The sequence below is a fragment of the Pygocentrus nattereri genome, chromosome 4 (genome assembly GCF_015220715.1).
Source record: "Pygocentrus nattereri isolate fPygNat1 chromosome 4, fPygNat1.pri, whole genome shotgun sequence".
NCBI lineage: Eukaryota > Metazoa > Chordata > Actinopteri > Characiformes > Serrasalmidae > Pygocentrus > Pygocentrus nattereri.
Window position 1 is genome coordinate 23405526 of NC_051214.1, and position 17472 is coordinate 23422997.

A 17472-nucleotide genomic window follows, 5' to 3' on the forward strand; every position below is an offset into this window, starting at 1 on the left:
TAGTACCTGCTCTGTGAGAGCAGGGAAACAGATGGACTACAGTCTGTAACTGTAGAACTACAAAGTGCACCTATATAGTAAGTGGAGCTGACAGTAAATATATATTCCATACAATTCCAAATTTCATAAAAATAGAAACGTTAATGTGTAAAGTTGCAGTTTGAATCAGTGCAGGAGGATTGAATCAATAAGCCCAACAACAACAAATATTTGTAGACTTTATTAAGAATTAAAAAATGATATTAGTATGTAACTGATTCAGGACTGTTTTCCATGTACAGCATAAAATACATGAGAGAAACTATATATTTCATTAATCTGATAGAGAAATACAAAGGAACAAATCTTCATTCATGCAGTTTCAGTGCGTCTTCCTTTGAAATTCAGATCTTCAGGACCGACAACCAGGACAGAAAACACTGAAATGAGAAACACACAAAGACATGTCCCGTCATGCAATTATGACACAGTTCCAGTGTTCCTAAACGTACCCAGACTACACAGTGATTGCCTAAGCTTTGGCACGGCTGCCTGAGGACTGGTTCCATCTTTACCAACTCACATCATGAACTCTTAAAAATGAACATTGCTAAATGGTTCTTGGCCTGGAAATGCTATTCTAGGTATATTGTTATATGGAAAAAAGTAACTAAAAAGGTTCTTTGTACTCGTACATCTCATTTACAGAATGGTTCTTTAGAGAACCATCCACTGAAAGGTTCTTTAGGGCAGTGGTTCTCAAACCACTCGTTTTTGCTCTATCCTAACTCAACATACCTGTTCATTGTTATTAGACTGGTTCAGCTATGATGGGGCAAAAATGAGGACTGTCTGGGGCTCCACTGGTTTGGGAATCACCATTCTTGATGGTTCTTGTAAGGCACCAGTATGAAGAACCCCTTTATTTTTCAAGAGTGTAGTACAACTACAGTAAACATTGCACATTTTAGTGGTGCAGTTTACTGTAGCACTGCTTTTTGCCTCTTTTTGCTGCATTAGGCAAGTTAATGATTAATACTTTACAGCTGTAATTCAGACATATGAGATCAATAAATCAGCTTATTGAACACAAATCAAAGCCAAGTTGTGCAAAGACCAGTCATTATTGCTTATGCAGCATCTTTATTCATGCAATTTGGCCCCTACAAACAGGGAGAGCAAGATTACCCCACCAGCCACCTCCACCAACACACACACACCCCATGATCTTATCATCAGATACAAGCCAGGACAGGCTGTGAATTGATAATACAGTAACTGGTGGTAATGTCACAAGTGCAAAATTCTCTCAGCTCAACTTACAGCACTCATTCCAGCACTGTACACTGTAAAAATGTCGCATCAGATCTACTTAAAAACTACTTAATGTAACGAGCAACTGAAAGAATCGTTCATTCAAAGTATTTATTTTGGTTGAATAAGACCAGTTAATTTATTTTTTACCACCTGAAGGCATTTTTAGGTAGATCTGATGAGCCACTTTTTACAGTGTTCTTATACAACACCTTTACTTTATCCCATATCAGCACAAAGGTAAAAACAATATTTCAACTCTCCAATTAACCCTCCTCTGCCCCCCAATGCTGTATATAACTTTAAATGTCTCCTTATGTTGTGAGGAATTCATTTCACTTGTAGCTCAAGCTGAGAAATTCTGTCAAAAGTGCAGATTCGAAATGTTCAATCAATACCACATTTGTGTTTAAGTAGAAGAGAAAATGTAATCATAATCTGTATTTGATCAAAAGTTACTGCTGTGCACAAAGTCTTATTTGTAGAAAGAAAAAAACTTTGTTTATGATTTTGCCACATTTTTGTTACATTTTGTCACACACCTGTTAATACAGAATGTAAACCAAAAGCAAATTTATTTTAGTATATAACTGATAAATGCTATGTAATTCTGTAATTACATGCTGTCCTGTGCAAAATGGTAAAACATAAGCTTTTAATGGTCTTAACAACAAATCAGTACAAAAAATGTAAAGTAACTTAGCCTGGGCAGCTTTTCCCTTTACTTTCTTTACATGTTGAAGTTGTGTGTGTAAACTTGCAGACAGCCTTTAGCAGACAGAAGAGTCAACGCTGTTCCACACAGCACTGGGGGCTTCAAACGGCTGATAAACACTGACAAGATGCTAGATTGTGTTTAATGTGAGACCAAGGCATGTTCACATTACCAGGTTTAAATCAGATTTTTTTTGCCCTAATGTAACTTTGATGTTTTCAGAGCTGTGTGGACACGCAAATCTGATCTTTTCAAATCCGACCTGAGCCACTGTCACATGTGATCCTAGATCAGATACGCATCTGAATTGTGGCCATGAGACCATAATGAGATGCTCAGATCAGAATTCATGTGCTTTTTTTCCACCATCATTCAGCGTTACCATGGCAGCAGTGCTGAACAGAAGTTAAAGCCTGTAAACGGTGGAAAAGCAGCTCATCTCACCTTTTTCTCCTTCATCTGGCTCTAATAATGAAGCTGAGAGCTGATCAGAGTTAATTATTTTCTCAGTGAAGCTCGTTCTGCTCATTAGTTTGTGCTGATGATGCAGTGATTCATTCACGTGACGTTACTACGATGTGCTCATGTGGGTCATTTCAGGACGGTTCATTTACATTAATGACAGATTTGAATCACTTACCTAATCGAGTGTGAAGCATCGTGTCAGAGATCAGATTTGAGCAAAAAATCTAATTTGAGCAGTGAGGCTTGTAATGTAAACGTAGCCTAAATGTTCTCTGAAGGGTTTAAATCTGGACCAAAACATCAGTAAAACACAATAATTTTTGGGCTTGGCCCATTTTTTGAATGTATATCATCGGAACAAAACTTATTTTCTCCATTTTTTTTTATAATTTGAAAATGCCATTTATGAGGGGTAAAAATTTCATTAACTTAAATGCAAAGTTAAGGGTGTTTTTTCCATCACCAGTAAAGTTAGCATTTTGGAGACTGGAGGTTTTTAACTCATACAAAACATTTACTCAAAAAAGCTTCCCATGTCACCACTAAAGCACAGTTTTAATCTGTAGACAGAGCCTTATTTTAGCATTACCCCTGCATTTTAGAGCCAGAAGTGAGGCTGCATCCCTGTCCCCCTCATGGCCACGTGTTGAGCAGTTAGATTCCATTATTTTAAAGTAAATGTGTCCCAAAATTTGAAAATCATTGTGCAGCATTAAAAACGGTCACTACTGAAACATATTTTCTGTAATTAAGTCAACTTTTGCATATTTTAACGAAAAAAATATGATTTTTTTTGTTTGTACAACTTTTCAAAGATGTGTTTGCTAGTCTTATACTGGCAGTTTTGAGTTCTGCTCAAAATTTGCTAAAATTGTCACTACTGAAATGGTCACTACTGAAACATTTGACGTTTGAGTAATGTTATAGTTATTTTGGTAGTGACAAAATGGAGCATTCAATCTTCTATTTCAATAAAGATTATGAAGATAACAAAGAAAAAGGGTTTTAGTATAAAGTGCAAGTTAGTTAAAAGTGTGAAATGGGGTTTGAACTCTGACTTTGAACCAGTTTGGTAAAATGATCCATATAAAACAGAACAAGATTAATAATACTTACATACAAGTTCTAATATACAAGTTAATGTAAAAACTTGTATTTTTTCAGTGCAGTGTTTTGGTCTTAGCTGTAAGAATATATCTGTAGCAGATCTGAATGCAGAGCATTGTGTTTTGTAGATCTAAAAACTGATCTGAAATTGCTGAAATGCATCACAGTGGGACTTCGAGAACTTTTCATATGACTTTTATGACTTTCAGTTTTACTTCTAGATGCCTGTCATGTGAATAAATTGTGAAACAGCTGGGTTGCATGGCCTGCGTGGTATGTATGTTGCAAACTCACCTCTTTATGGTTTTACTCTTCTGTTGCAACAGGAACTTCACTGTTCTTCAAGGGTGTTAAATCTTTAGGAAGATGAAACAAAGCAGAACAGTTAAAAAATAAGCATCAAGCTAAAATGGTAGTTTTTCAGGGAGACTGAATTAGATTCATTATAAGTTTACCTTCAAAATCAGCAAAGATGATGAGGTCGTCCTTTTTTAGGTAGTTCCGTCGGCGTAAGTCAAAGTGTTTGATGAAATTTCTCCAACCTCTGGATTCACTTCTGTAGCACTGGCAGGTGGGGTCATAGGTCCCAACCTTTGTTGGATTGTCCCAAAACAATTTCCCATCAGTGGCTGACAGAAAAAAAATGGATTAACATGTTTTGGACATGATTTCTATAGATGACAACAGTCTTGTCACACTCTACATAAAACAATAAACCAAACAATACACATTCACCCTTTAGGATTACATAACTCACTAATGATATTTACATTTTCATATTTCATATGATTTGCAAAGCTGACTTATATGTTGAACATGTTTTGATTCTACAGAACTGTAATCCTATATCATACAGACTGCAGCCATACAATTCCCCAAAACTGCTACCCTTACAATTTATCAGCAGCTTCAGAAAAACTCCTGGGGTCATATTATAGAAAATTCTGAGCTCACTGAAAAAGTCTGAGATCATATCTTATCTGTTTTGTTGTCATGCCAACTTCAGTTAAGACTGAAGTCATGGACAGAAGCCATTGCACAACAACAGTTCTTAAGTCTGTAATCTTTTCTTATTTCCAGATAAGAAAACTGTATTACAGAAACATCCTAAGCTGTAAAAAATATCCTAAATATCTTCTTAACTTTAAGATAAACCCTAGAGCGTCTTAACCTCCGTTTTAACTGTCCGTTTCTATTGTTTTATACAGTGATGGGCAGCATAGTTCACTATAAGTAAGTTAGTATAATGCCGTTACATTTATCTACATTAAACACGGAGCTTTGACTTGTGAGGTTTTTCTTTAAACAGCGTTTTTTAAAAACTCAGATGCTGCAGACTCGATCTCCACCATCCCCTCTTATTGCCTTTAGCGTTTGATAAAAACTCGTCAGATAAAATATTACAGTGATGGTGGTGAATAATGTTTTATTTGACCTTTTTACCTCAGTAACGGTAGCTAACGTTAGCTGTCTGGCTAACTAACCTGATTACTTGTTTACATTTCAGCTATGCTCGGTTGCTAGGTAACACACACGACAGTTGATTGTCAATTTCAATCGAGTAAGTTAGCTAAGATTTCCTAACTTGAGATAGGATGCTGTAAGATAAGATTCTTAAATTAATATCATATTTGCTTCTGTAATAGAGAAAAAAGTTTTCTTGACCTGTCAGATGTTAAGTTAAGACAAAAAGTTAGGAAGTTTCTGTAATACGGACCCCTGGTTACTCGAGTGAGAGGGTGTGCACAACATGCAATACAGTGTTAAATTGTGAATAGCTTACACATACATTGTATATCAGTTACCAAATAATTTGCAGCACGTACATAATAATCTGTCCTAGAATTAATAACAGATAAAAAAAGGTTTAATATTTAACCCTTGTGTGGTGTTGATGTGTTTGTTACTCAGTGGTCTGGTGGACCCACCACATTATTGTTTTTTTTTTAATCAATAAAGCAATAACAATTTATGTAGAAATACCAGATGTTTAAAATATCACAAGTGGCTAGTGTAGGGTTCTGCTTTAGCAGCTGTAGCCAGTCAGCAGCCTGTCTGTGTTGTCCACCCTCACACACAGCAGGCCATGTAGGAGGAAAAAGTGAAGGACGCAGTACCTCCAAACTGTTATTCACTGCAGGTTCAGCCCAACAACACATGTCTAATATAAATGTGTGGGGGGTGAACAGAGTGAAGGCACTGAACATGGGTTATTTTATATGTTCTTCACAGAAAATGAGGAAAGACCAAGGAATCTGAGGTTGAAATAATAAATCACATCATTTTTACTTTTGGTAAATACTGAAAATGAGTACCACAGACCTGAACACCACACAAGGGTTAAAGGTTATTGCCAGCAAAAATAAAAACCTGTTGTAGTATTATATTAGTTACTTCTTACTTGTAGCTTATTGAAACAAGTGGTTTCTATTTTTTCTGTCACTACCACAGTTATACTCCTAAGCAACAAAGAAGTCTTTTCATTATGGCATGAATTTGATTATAATTTACTGTAGTAGATAGTGTTCTTGTGTGGGGAATGAAAAAAATCTTTTTTGCCATGTTTTTTTGACATCAAAACAAAAAATCTAAATTACACAACTGCACAATTAACCTCTCAGTAGAAAATCTAAATTAAATGTAACTGTAATTAATTCTATGTGTACTATGCAATTAACCGTGTATCTATGTTAATGTATTAAATGAATACAGCAAAATGACAAAAATAACTATACACATCTCAGGATTAAGGGGTCAAAGAAAGAGCTCAAGAGGCCTCAGAAATAAGTGAAAGCCATACTTGTTGCAAGGTCTGTGGTGAGACTTCGAGCGGAGGACATCCTCAGTTTGATGTCTGGATCCTGGTCCATTACTACTAAAGTAGCCTGGCGGTCCACAGCTGGCCACTGCATGACCACATCATTCTCTCCACTGGCCAGATGGAAGTAGAGGCCAGTGTAGTTGCCGGTGTAATCAGTGTGGGATGAAAGAGGGTACACGCGGATGCCAAACGCATAGCCTTCAGGGCTGTAAAAGCGCGGGCTGTCCAAGAAAGTATCATGATTTGCGGTCTCCATGATTTGAGAGAAGTTCTGGATGCGCCAGACAGCAGAGGGGCAGCGGGTCTCAGACAGGCTAATGTCGTCTATGAATATGCCCCCCCCAGAATGATCAGGGTCCCCCTTCACTGCCTGAAAGGCGTACCGGAATTTCACTCCAACTTCCATAGGCACGTGAACAATCTTCCAGGTCTTATCATCATCAGCTAAAGAAAGGCAACACAGAGTTGATATTTATCAAACATGTTTGGTGACACATACACTGAATTTCCAGTTAATTACATCTACACTGTCAGAAATAAAGGTGCTAAACTCTCACTGCGGCAGTTCCCCACTTGTCACTGGCGTGGATCCCTCAAGGGTACATCTCAGTACCTTTAGTGAGGGAACATAACTGAACCATAATCCATTGAAATGATATGTTCTAAGCTGTACTGGCTCCACACAGGGCATCTCGTCTCCAGGACTTTTATTTTATTGTTCTGTTTTAAAATATTCCGTTATGAAAAGGTACAAATACAAACTTTTCACCTGGAAAAACTGATTTAAGGTGCACAATCAGACCTTAAACCCACTGCTGTACCTTTGAGGGAACATTTACATTATTTGTATCTTAATGAACGAAAGGTTTCTACCAGTATACCATTTACATACAGTCACACACACTGTACATTCACACTGGCAGAAACACCTACCATGTAGAATTGTAGGTTTATAGTTACTGACTCTAGCTCATCTGTTGCCACACCATTTAGCACTCCTCTACCAGTTTTATCAATGGAAAGGGGACCACCACAGGACCACCAAGGGTTGCAAATAACTCTCTGTGTCACATCTTTAAAAACACTTCTGGAACAAGTTTAAAGTAAACTTTGATTGCTTTGTTTTATTTAGTGGCTGCATTTTACATGATAAGAGCGCAGAGTCAGACCACTCTGACAAATGTAACAGGAACTTTTGGCAACAAAATTTTGATAAGATAAAAGTAAGCTTTAATTTCTTCATTTAAGCAATAGAACACGAGAGGGGTGTGTTATATTAACATCACAGCTCTTGAGCCCCTGGTCAAATGACATGTTTTGTTGATTTTCTAGGTGAAAATAAGTTAATACATCCTCTACAGTGAACACATGTTAACGCACAATTACTGTTTATTTTCTGAATTTGACATATTGGGGGGCAAAATGTGTCCTGTGGAAAAATTATGGCACAATTTATAACTGATGTTTTTCCAGTATGTTAAACTCAGGAAAAAAAAACAAAAACAAAATTGTCCATTGATGTTATTTTCACATAGAGAACCAACAAAACTATTAACCAACAAAGCTATTTGATGGGCCAGAACTCAGACTTTGCATAAAACTGTACACGGCGGAACAACAGGGTAGGCGTTGCAAATGAAGTGGTCAGTAAGTTTCCAGAGTGTTTAAAAATCCTAACACAGCCCTTTGTGACCAACTAAAGGCTAACTAAAACTGACCAGACAGGTTGCATAGCATGTAGCAACACGTACCAGATACCAAATGTAGCTACACAACATAGTAAGAGCTACTGTGAGAACATTATATGATCATGATATTTCTACCTCTTTACATACTGGCTACTTTTGAACTGAAAGATGGGAGGTGAAATACGTAATCTGAAACAAGTGGAGGAAAGAGACTATTAGCATTTGCCTGTTTATCTAAAGGACCTGCTGTCTTTCTTGGTGCAAATTTCAAGCCACATGACATCTTCTGTCAGTGTTTGTGGACTCAATTTGGATTTAATTTAATACAATAATAGTAAAATTCTGAGTGGTGCACTGTGACATGCAGAGGAATTAAATATTGCTCAGAGTTGCTAAGCACCATCATGCATATCACCACTGGTATGAGCACCTTCATTAAAAATCAGTGTCACTAAGAATGCTAAGAATGGTCCACCACCCAATAATATCTGGTCAGTAGTGGTCCTATGATGGTCCCTTTCTGTCGATGGACCTGATAGAGGAGAGCTGATAAATACACAAAAAACTGGCAACTCAGTGAGCAGAGATAAAACATCATGCTGGTCCTTGAATGTGTTATTTTATGAGTGAATCATAAAGTGAACTCATGTGTATGTATATTATGTGTGCTACATATGTACCCCAAATTGTGTGCACTTTCTTTGGTTTTCGCACTGTCCCTGTTCCATCGTCCATCTTGACCCAGATGACCAGCCTGTCTTTCGAGCTGCCGGTCATTTTGTAGAAGAACTGAAGACACTGAAGCTTCCTTTTAGGGTAAAGTAGCCGGGACTCTAGCATGCCAGACTCTCCTGCCATTCCAGCCGCAGTATCAAAGTGCATGGTGTATCCTGCATCTGGATACAGAAGATATGAGCTAATGTTAGCAAAAACCTACAAGGACCAAGTACTAGAAATTCATATAATAGCTAATGTTGAGTACTGACCCCTACACCGTCCTATAACAGTGTGGTCTTCAGAGCCAGGGGTGCTCTTGGTGTGGACCCAGTCTCCATCATCTCCAGAACTCTGGATCATACCGCATATATTGATGTATTCGAAAGTGCACTGGTCCAGCAAGGTCAGGGTGGAAGCTGAAAAGAATTTATATATTTAAGCAATAGAACACGGGAGGGAGTGTGTTATCGCAAAATAACACCACGGCTGTGATTTAGTCAAGGGCACGAGCTGAAGGTGACATCACAGCTGTGATGTTATTGGTGATAACACACTCCCTCTCGTGTTCTATTGCTTTTATACAACAGTTAAGTAAGTAAAGTAAGAAATAAATAAACTGGGCCGTGAACGCGGCATTTAATATGTTTTAATGTTCGCATTTCCTTCACCAAATTATAGTTACTTAACAAGCAGCTTGTTGCTCTGCTCACTAGCTGCAGTTTGTTTTCCAGCTCCTTACACTAAATTTTCAAACTGTCATCACCATTGAGCAGCTCTTCAGTTGGCAGCTGTGACAAAAGAATAGCTAAACAACCTGGAATCAGCCAGAAATGAACCCAATACCATTCGCCACACGTGTGGTCCCGTCTTCAGAGTCTGACTAAATTAGACTGAGCCATAAAACTGTCACAATATCAAGTTCAGCTCAGTTTTGGCAATTTTTGCCAGATCAATATTAATATTTTGTACCAGCCAGTCTGTATAGCATCTTACAGCCCATTTGTCACAGCTGCCGACTCAGAATTTAGTGGAGTCTCTTAGTGATCTTAAAAGTGTCCATTTTATGTATATGTGTGTATATATATATATATATATATATATATATATATTTATATATATATATATATATATATATACACATACATTGCAATTACTTGATTGAACTGAGCATTGAATTTTTCATCTGTTGGGTTGAGACAAATTTATGTAAGTAAACAAAATGCAGAAAACACTTCAATGAGTGATATTGTAAAACAGAGGTTTTAGCTTCTGACTGATGCTATAATGCAATTGGAATTAAACATATACATATTTTTTAATAATTATGTAATATGCCACTCAAGGCATTCAGAAAGTTATTTTTAAAGTATTTAGTATTCTCTGCTTTTGGAAGTGGAAATTATCACCACTTACAGCAGTTATACATTTTATTCAGTCTCACAATGTCCTGTTCACTGAAGTCCAGGTACTGCCCGATGATGTTGAAGAACTCTGGGATGTTGGTGGTGATGGTGGGGATGTTGGGGTCTTTGTTGAAGGCGAACGGCCTGTAGTGCATGACTGACTCGTAGTCATACGCTGTGTTCATATCAGTCACAAAACTGTCATCGTATTTGTTGAAGTTGTGCTGCAGACCTGGAAACACAGACATGGTGTGGCTGATGCGATATTATTTACATGTAACAACCACTGCAGAGTGGTGGCTCTATGTGCCTTGCAGCCATATTTTTAAAAAGAAATTCATAACTTCATAATTCAATTGTTCAGATGTCAACAGAATCATTCAGAATGGTTCGGTGTGAAATGCTCTGTTCTAGAGAAACTTACTGTGTCAGAATTGTTCACAGTGGTGGTAATAGGAACCAGACAACCAGTTTAATGCCTCTAAAAATCTATACTTTTGGACCTATAACAACATTCAGTTTTTCCATGCTGAGAGAAGCTGCTGTGGGCTTTATATAGACTTGCCTTTATCTTGTTACGCTTAGAAAAAAAACACTGACATCTGTCTCTATATTGTTATTTTTCTGTTTTTACTATTTTGTCAATAAGAATATTATAGATTTACTTCAATTGTCAAACAAAGTTAAAAGTAGAGGGAAATCCTGAATAATACGCCCTTAATCTTAATCTGCAAGACAAGTTTGCTTCAGCATCCAAAATTGCTTTATACACACACACACATATATATGCGTGTGCATATTATATTTTATATATATATATATATAAACTGAAAAATACCAAAAATGGAGTTACAAGGTTTTCTTCTGACAGCTACGGTATATATATATATATATATATATATATATATATATATATATATCGTAGCTGTCAGAAGAAAACCTTGTAACTCCATTTTTGGTATTTTTCAGTTTTTGACATAATTTGGAAGTATCTGTTACTCTTTACATTATTTGTAAATTTTATGATGAGTGGCCTAAAAGAAATTACCCCAAATGACATGGGAAAAATTCTGGTTCCATCGACTTACATTGAATGTAAAGTATGTTTTTTCCTTCTCCTGTAAAGTTACCATTTTGGAGATACAAGGTTTTCTTCTGACACCAAAACTGTCAGTAATCTTAGTTATACCGTCATATACATTTTAGCCTATATCGCCCAATGCATTTCAGTTCTTCAGTCTCGTAACTGCATAGCTTAGATATTCATTTTAATGTGGAAACAGGCCAGTTTCCCAGATCCAGTTAAAGATTAAGCCTAGATTAAAAAGAATTTAAAGTGTTTAGTAACAATTGGCACTGCAATTTAATCCAGGACTAGGCTTAATCCATGTCTGGCAAACCAATCTGATAAGTCTTAACAACTGACTTAAAAGCCCAGGGCTCAAGATGAGTTAATTCTAGGGTTAATCAGGGAAATAAGCTCTTTTACACACCGGCCTGCAAAATCAGTGCTTAGGAGTTTACCATCAGTGACTTGGTCCAGCCAGATCTTCACATAGTCATCTCGATCCTGGCGCGACTGCATGTGGTAAAAGCCCAATGCGTGCAGCAGCTCATGCTCAACTATAGCCTTATGGTCACAGCCTGGCCCCAGCGAGAGCACCTGCCCACTGGGCTGCATCCCCACACTTGAAAAGCACCTACACACAATAGTAATGACAGGTATGTTTAGCACAATGCAGTACAGTACATTCTCAGAAAAAAGGTAGTAAACTGTGACTGAGGCAGTTCCCCTCGTCACTGGGGTGGGAACCTCAGTCCCTTTAGTCAGGGAACATAACTGAACCATAATCCACTGAAATGATATGTTCTAAGCTGTACTGACTCCACACAGCCCGTCTTGTCTCCATGCTTTTATTCTACTGTTCTGTTTTAAAACATTCGGTTATGAAAAAGTACAAATACAAACTTTTCACCTGGAAAAAAAATTTAAGGTGCACAATCAGACCTTAAAACCACTTTTGTCCCTTTAAGGGTACATTTTTTCATTGTTTGTACCTTGATAAACAGAAAATGTACCTCTGCAGAACCTTTATTTTTAACAATGAATACAACACAATCATTACACTATACACAACATACAGCCTGTTTTGTGCTACATACAGTAAACTGTAACATTTGGGTTTGCTACGTGTAACATGTTAGAGTTTGAACACTCACCCGTCTCGTTTCTCAAACTTGATGTACGCCTTTTCCCCTTCGTAAGGCTTAAAGTCGACACAGGACTTGAGCCGATACACTTCAAAACCTTGAAAAATTGCTCCTTTAGCATTCAGGTCTGGAGCAGTCGGACAGAAACAGAGTTTTAAAGTCTCATAGTAAATAACAGAAAATAGTCCTTCTGTCATCTATCATATCAGGCAGTTTAGATATAGATAGTACTGTGCAAAAGTCTGAGACCACTCTTCATTTAACTTCCAGACAAAATGGCCATTCAATGCAATGGAAGATATTATGGAGACACTTAAGAGTTTAGATCTAACATAATCCACTTTTAGCAAGGAAGCCGAAAGTCAAAGGAACTGAATGAAAAATAAATCTGTAATTTTAAAAAATGGGAAAATAAGACTCCTAACAAGACCTAGTAGACCAACACAGTGGCCCCCATCAGATAAACAGCACTTAAAGTTTTCATCGCTGTGGGTCTGAAAGGATGTGTAGCTGTACAAGAAGGACCTCACTGAGAAAAGGAGACAAACACATCAAACAAAGAAGCTGAACAATGGACTGTCCACCCCAGAGTCCAGACCCCAACACCACTGAATGTGTTTATAATTATTTGGATCGTGAGAAGCAGAAAATGGAACCAACTTCAAAGACTGAATTTTGGAGAAAAATTTCCTCACAGATTTCTTTGGAAAACTGAAAGCAATGGAAAAGAATGGAAGCTGTGATAAAGGCAATGAGTGGACACACTAAATACTGAAACGCGTGATATGACATTAATCTGTGGAGGCTTCTGTATAATTTTCTGTTAAATAACTGTTTCTTTTTTTCTGAGGCTGAAAAATTAATAACTTGTACTTAATGGCCATATTGACGGGTAATGATATAGATGAAGGGTGGCCTCTGACTTCTGCACTGTACTGTATGTTTCACCACAAGTAAATAATATTAATATTATCCTGACCCACCGAGGCTGTCGGACAGAATGTACGGGATCGGGAACGTCCATCTGTAAGCTGTGTTGATCAGAGCATTTCGCCCAGGCTGTTGATAATGAAATGCACAAATTCAAAACACATTACAACATGATTCATTTATATTTTGTAATATATTAGCCTTTTATACAACAGTTCCTTCCAGCCACGCAAGCTGATTGGTTGAGAAGCGTTCTAACTGTGCTGTTATTTCACCATAACATCACAGGTTTTTCACAAACACTGTATCACTCCACTGAGACGCTGTTGCTAAGCAACGACTTTGACATCTGTAGGAGACGCTCAAGCCCTTTGAACATTTTTACTTCTTACTTTGCCACAAACAGAAAATGGACACTTTCAGTCGATTTGGTCAGACTCTGATGATGAGACGACACTAAATTCCCAAACTGTCGTAATTACTGAGCAGCTTTTCAGTCGGCAGCTGAGACAGAAGCACAGCTACACAACCTGGAATCAGCCAGAAATGAACCCAACACCATTCGCCAAACTAAACGGGGTGTAAGATGCTTTACAGACTGGCTGGAACAAAACAACATTAATACTGATCTGGAAAAAATTGACTAAAGTCCATACTTTAAAAGGCATTTACAGCAGACTGTTCAGCGAGTGGGCGGGGTTTGTTACTCTGATGTAGCAACGAGCTGCTTTAATTTGGCGTAAGAAACTGAACATTAAAACATATTAAACGCCGCGTTCACAGCCCAGTTTATTTATTTCTTACTGTATTTATTTAACGGTTGTATAAAAGCAATAGAACACTCGAGGAGTGTGTTATCGTGACCAAATCACAGCTGTGATGTTATTTCACGATAACACACTCCCTCTCATCTTCCATTGCTTAGGTGTGGGTACCACATTTGGAAAGGAAAGTGCAGAGATAAATAAACTTAAGCACGCAGTGTACATTAAAAATAGCACATGTACTCACAGGAAGAACAATATCTCCCTCAATCAAGGGGGTCTTTGCTCCTGTTAACCAAAACAGAGAAATGTTCATAAACCAACATTAATAAACCTCCCTAACATTTCGTTGTAATTCTCAACCAACTGTGGTGCAGACATTTCATATTTTTGTAATGTTTAAAACAAGGGTTTTAAAAATGACAATTAACTGCATGTTAAACATTACTATCGAGGAAAGTTGTATAATCTTACCCAGGTTAATGAACGGATTATCATTCAGCTCATCTTCCACCTCTGTGAAAAATAAAATAAAGTTTATAAACAGCTGCACGTACACTAGTGTTCAAATATTCGGAACTGATGTTCAACAGTTTTAAATCAATGGGCCTCAATCACCACCCGTTCTTCAGAAGAAGTTCCTTATTAAAACCCACGTTTGGATGAAGATTCTGACTTTCAACAGTGTTTTCGCATTTGGGTTTGTTCTTAGGTGAGAACAGAATCTACCCACACTCAAGAGCACAGAGGTGCGAACAAGTCTGTAGTTTAAGAACACGTCATGAATCTGATGTAGGCTTCTTCTTAGGACCTTTCTCAAGAACACATTTAAGGAAAAACTTGAGCCCAATGATTTTCAGAATTATACAACCAACTTTGGCTGCACATAAAAGGACTCTATCATGCCCATCCTGTTTAACTAGACACTCAGAAGCTGAAAATAAATAAAAATAAACAAAAAAAGAAGAAGTGCTAAATGTCTTCAGAATGATAAATGAGTCTGTAGAATATTCTAACATGATTAGCATTGAGGATTAAGCTATAATTAAATCGATATCCAGCATTCATCATGAAAGTAGAGATCCAACCTCAAGACAGATAACACAACAAAAATGAAATGAAATAGAATATTATAGTATATGATTTATAATTTTATTAACTTCTAGTTCACAGGTAGTCGTGGTCTGAGGTTAGGGAAGCAGTCCTGTCATCAGAAGGTCACAGGTTCGATACCCAGAGTGGACAGTATGTGACTGAAGTGCCCTTGAGTAGGGCAACTAAGCCCCCAACTGCTGCCAAGGCACCGTGGATAGGGCTGCCCACCTTTCCAAGCAAGTGTGCTCACTGCCCCCCGGTGTGTGTGTGCTCACAAGTGTGTATGTGGTGTTTCACTGCAGGGATGGGTCAAAATGCAGAGGTGAAATTTCCCTGTTGTGAGATTAATAAAGGTCACTTAAGTTGAAATATTAGATAAAACATCTAAAAATACCTTTTGGTGAATACAGCATAACATTTAAATCCACATCATAAGTTATTATTGCATAGAAAATAGAAAAGTAAACATGACAAGTGACTCCAAACTTTTAAGACTTAGAGATTTGAGATCTGACTCACCGTACACTCGAGGCGATACTGGAATCTTCAATTAAAAATAAAGATGGGAGTTATTAAATGTACTAAATAAGACAAAGCAATGCAGACACATGCATTTACTGCCAACATCAAAATAGAATAGAATTTGCTTACTGCAGAGGCGGCGGGCCCTCCGGCCAGCCCGGTGATGAAGAGAAGTCCCAGCAAGTGCATACTGAGTGTGCAGCAGGGAGAAGTTCTGCGTCGGCTTAAATGGCGTGGAGAAAGAACTTTGACCATGTTTATGTGAGTTATGGCCCTCTGAAAGGCCTTGAAGCAAGTCGGTGCAAAAAAGTGGCATCTTTTTATGACGCCAGAAACACGTGTTTCACCAAGCGCTGTAACATCAGCGCCGGGTTACCTTCACCACAGCGTGCGGCACAGCAGCGCCCCAGCCAACTACGGTTGTTCAGTCACATCAGACTTCACACATCTGGCTTCAATGAAGTATGCAGTTTCAGCCAAATAAATAAATAAATAAATAAATGAAGCATTTGCAGGTGGTTCCTTACAGACAGGTGCTGAAGTTCAATAACAAAAATCAAACAGAAACAAAGCAGAAGGAAGGAAAGCTAAGGGTATTAAACAATGTAAACAATAAACAATAACACTGATGCAATTACAAATACAAAAAGAAAGAGTTGCATTTATAAGCTAAATGAAAGAGTGACAGAGGTGTGAAGTGTCACCACACTTCATTTATTTAATGTCCACTCAAAATGGCCATTAAGTACAAATTTATTTATTTATTTATTTGCAACAGGAAGAGAAGCAGAAAACAACTAAACATAACATTTTTTCCAGATTTAATGTGTCCGATCTTTGTCTTTATTCCAACTTCCATTCTTTTCAGGAGACTCGCTTTCATTTTTACAAATAAATCTGCAGGGACATTGTTCTCTAAAGTTCAGTCTTAGACGTTGGTTGCATTTTCTGCTTCTCATGATCCAGTAATGACAAACACATTCAGTGGTGTTGAGGTCTGGACTCTGGGGTGGTCAGTCCATCGTTCATCTTCTTTGTTTGATGTATCCGTCTCCTTTTCTCAGTGAGGTTCTTCTTGAACAGCTACGCATCCTTTCAGACCCACAGTGCTGAGTGGTCTTCTCACAGTGGAAGGATGGACAGAAACACCTGTGGATGTTTTTAGATCTGAAGCAGCCTGATTTTCTTCTCTCAGAGATGAAAGTGCTTTAACTGCTGTCTATCTGATGTGGGCGGTTTTGTGGTCTTCCACATTTGTTGGGTCTGATTTTCCCTGAATCTTTTAATCACTTTTTGACCTCCGATTTTTGCACTTTTTTCTTTTGACTCATGAAAGTGGACTGTTGTCCATCTGTCTCGTCAGAAAAAAGCCCAGAAAAATGAATAACTTGTACTTAAAGGCCATTTTGAATGGAAATTGTGTAAATGAAGGGTCTCTGACTTTTGAACAGTATGGTACATTTTCACGTTTTTCTTAGAGCTTGACTGTCTGACAAAAGGTGGAATTGAGTTCCACAGTTTAGAATGTAATGAAAGAATCTCTCCACCTTTTCTGTATTTTACAGCCAGTATCTGCAGATCTAAGATCACGTGTGGGGACAGCTATATATCTATATACACACTATATTTCCAAAGGTATTCACTCACCCATCCAAATCATTGAATTCAGGTGTTCCAGTCACTTCCATGGCCACAGGTGTATAAAAACAAGCCCCTAGGCCTGCAGACTGCTTCTACAGAC

The 17472-nt window shown here is 37.8% G+C and overlaps 1 protein-coding gene across 1 annotated transcript; it reads right to left on the reverse strand.

Moving 5' to 3' along the window:
- Nucleotides 1-205: 205 nt before the first annotated feature.
- LOC108440977 (meprin A subunit alpha-like) lies at nt 206-16001 on the reverse strand. The gene is made up of 14 exons (XM_017720211.2): nt 15861-16001; nt 15729-15753; nt 14589-14630; nt 14362-14402; nt 13404-13479; nt 12430-12547; nt 11734-11909; nt 10220-10441; nt 9076-9222; nt 8770-8985; nt 6381-6845; nt 4036-4209; nt 3875-3936; nt 206-419 (listed from the first exon to the last, which is right to left on the reverse strand). The coding sequence occupies exons 1-13, from the start codon at nt 15984-15986 to the stop codon at nt 3887-3889; spliced, it is 1878 nt and encodes a 625-aa protein (XP_017575700.2). The 5' UTR covers nt 15987-16001; the 3' UTR covers nt 206-419; nt 3875-3886.
- Nucleotides 16002-17472: the final 1471 nt, after the last annotated feature.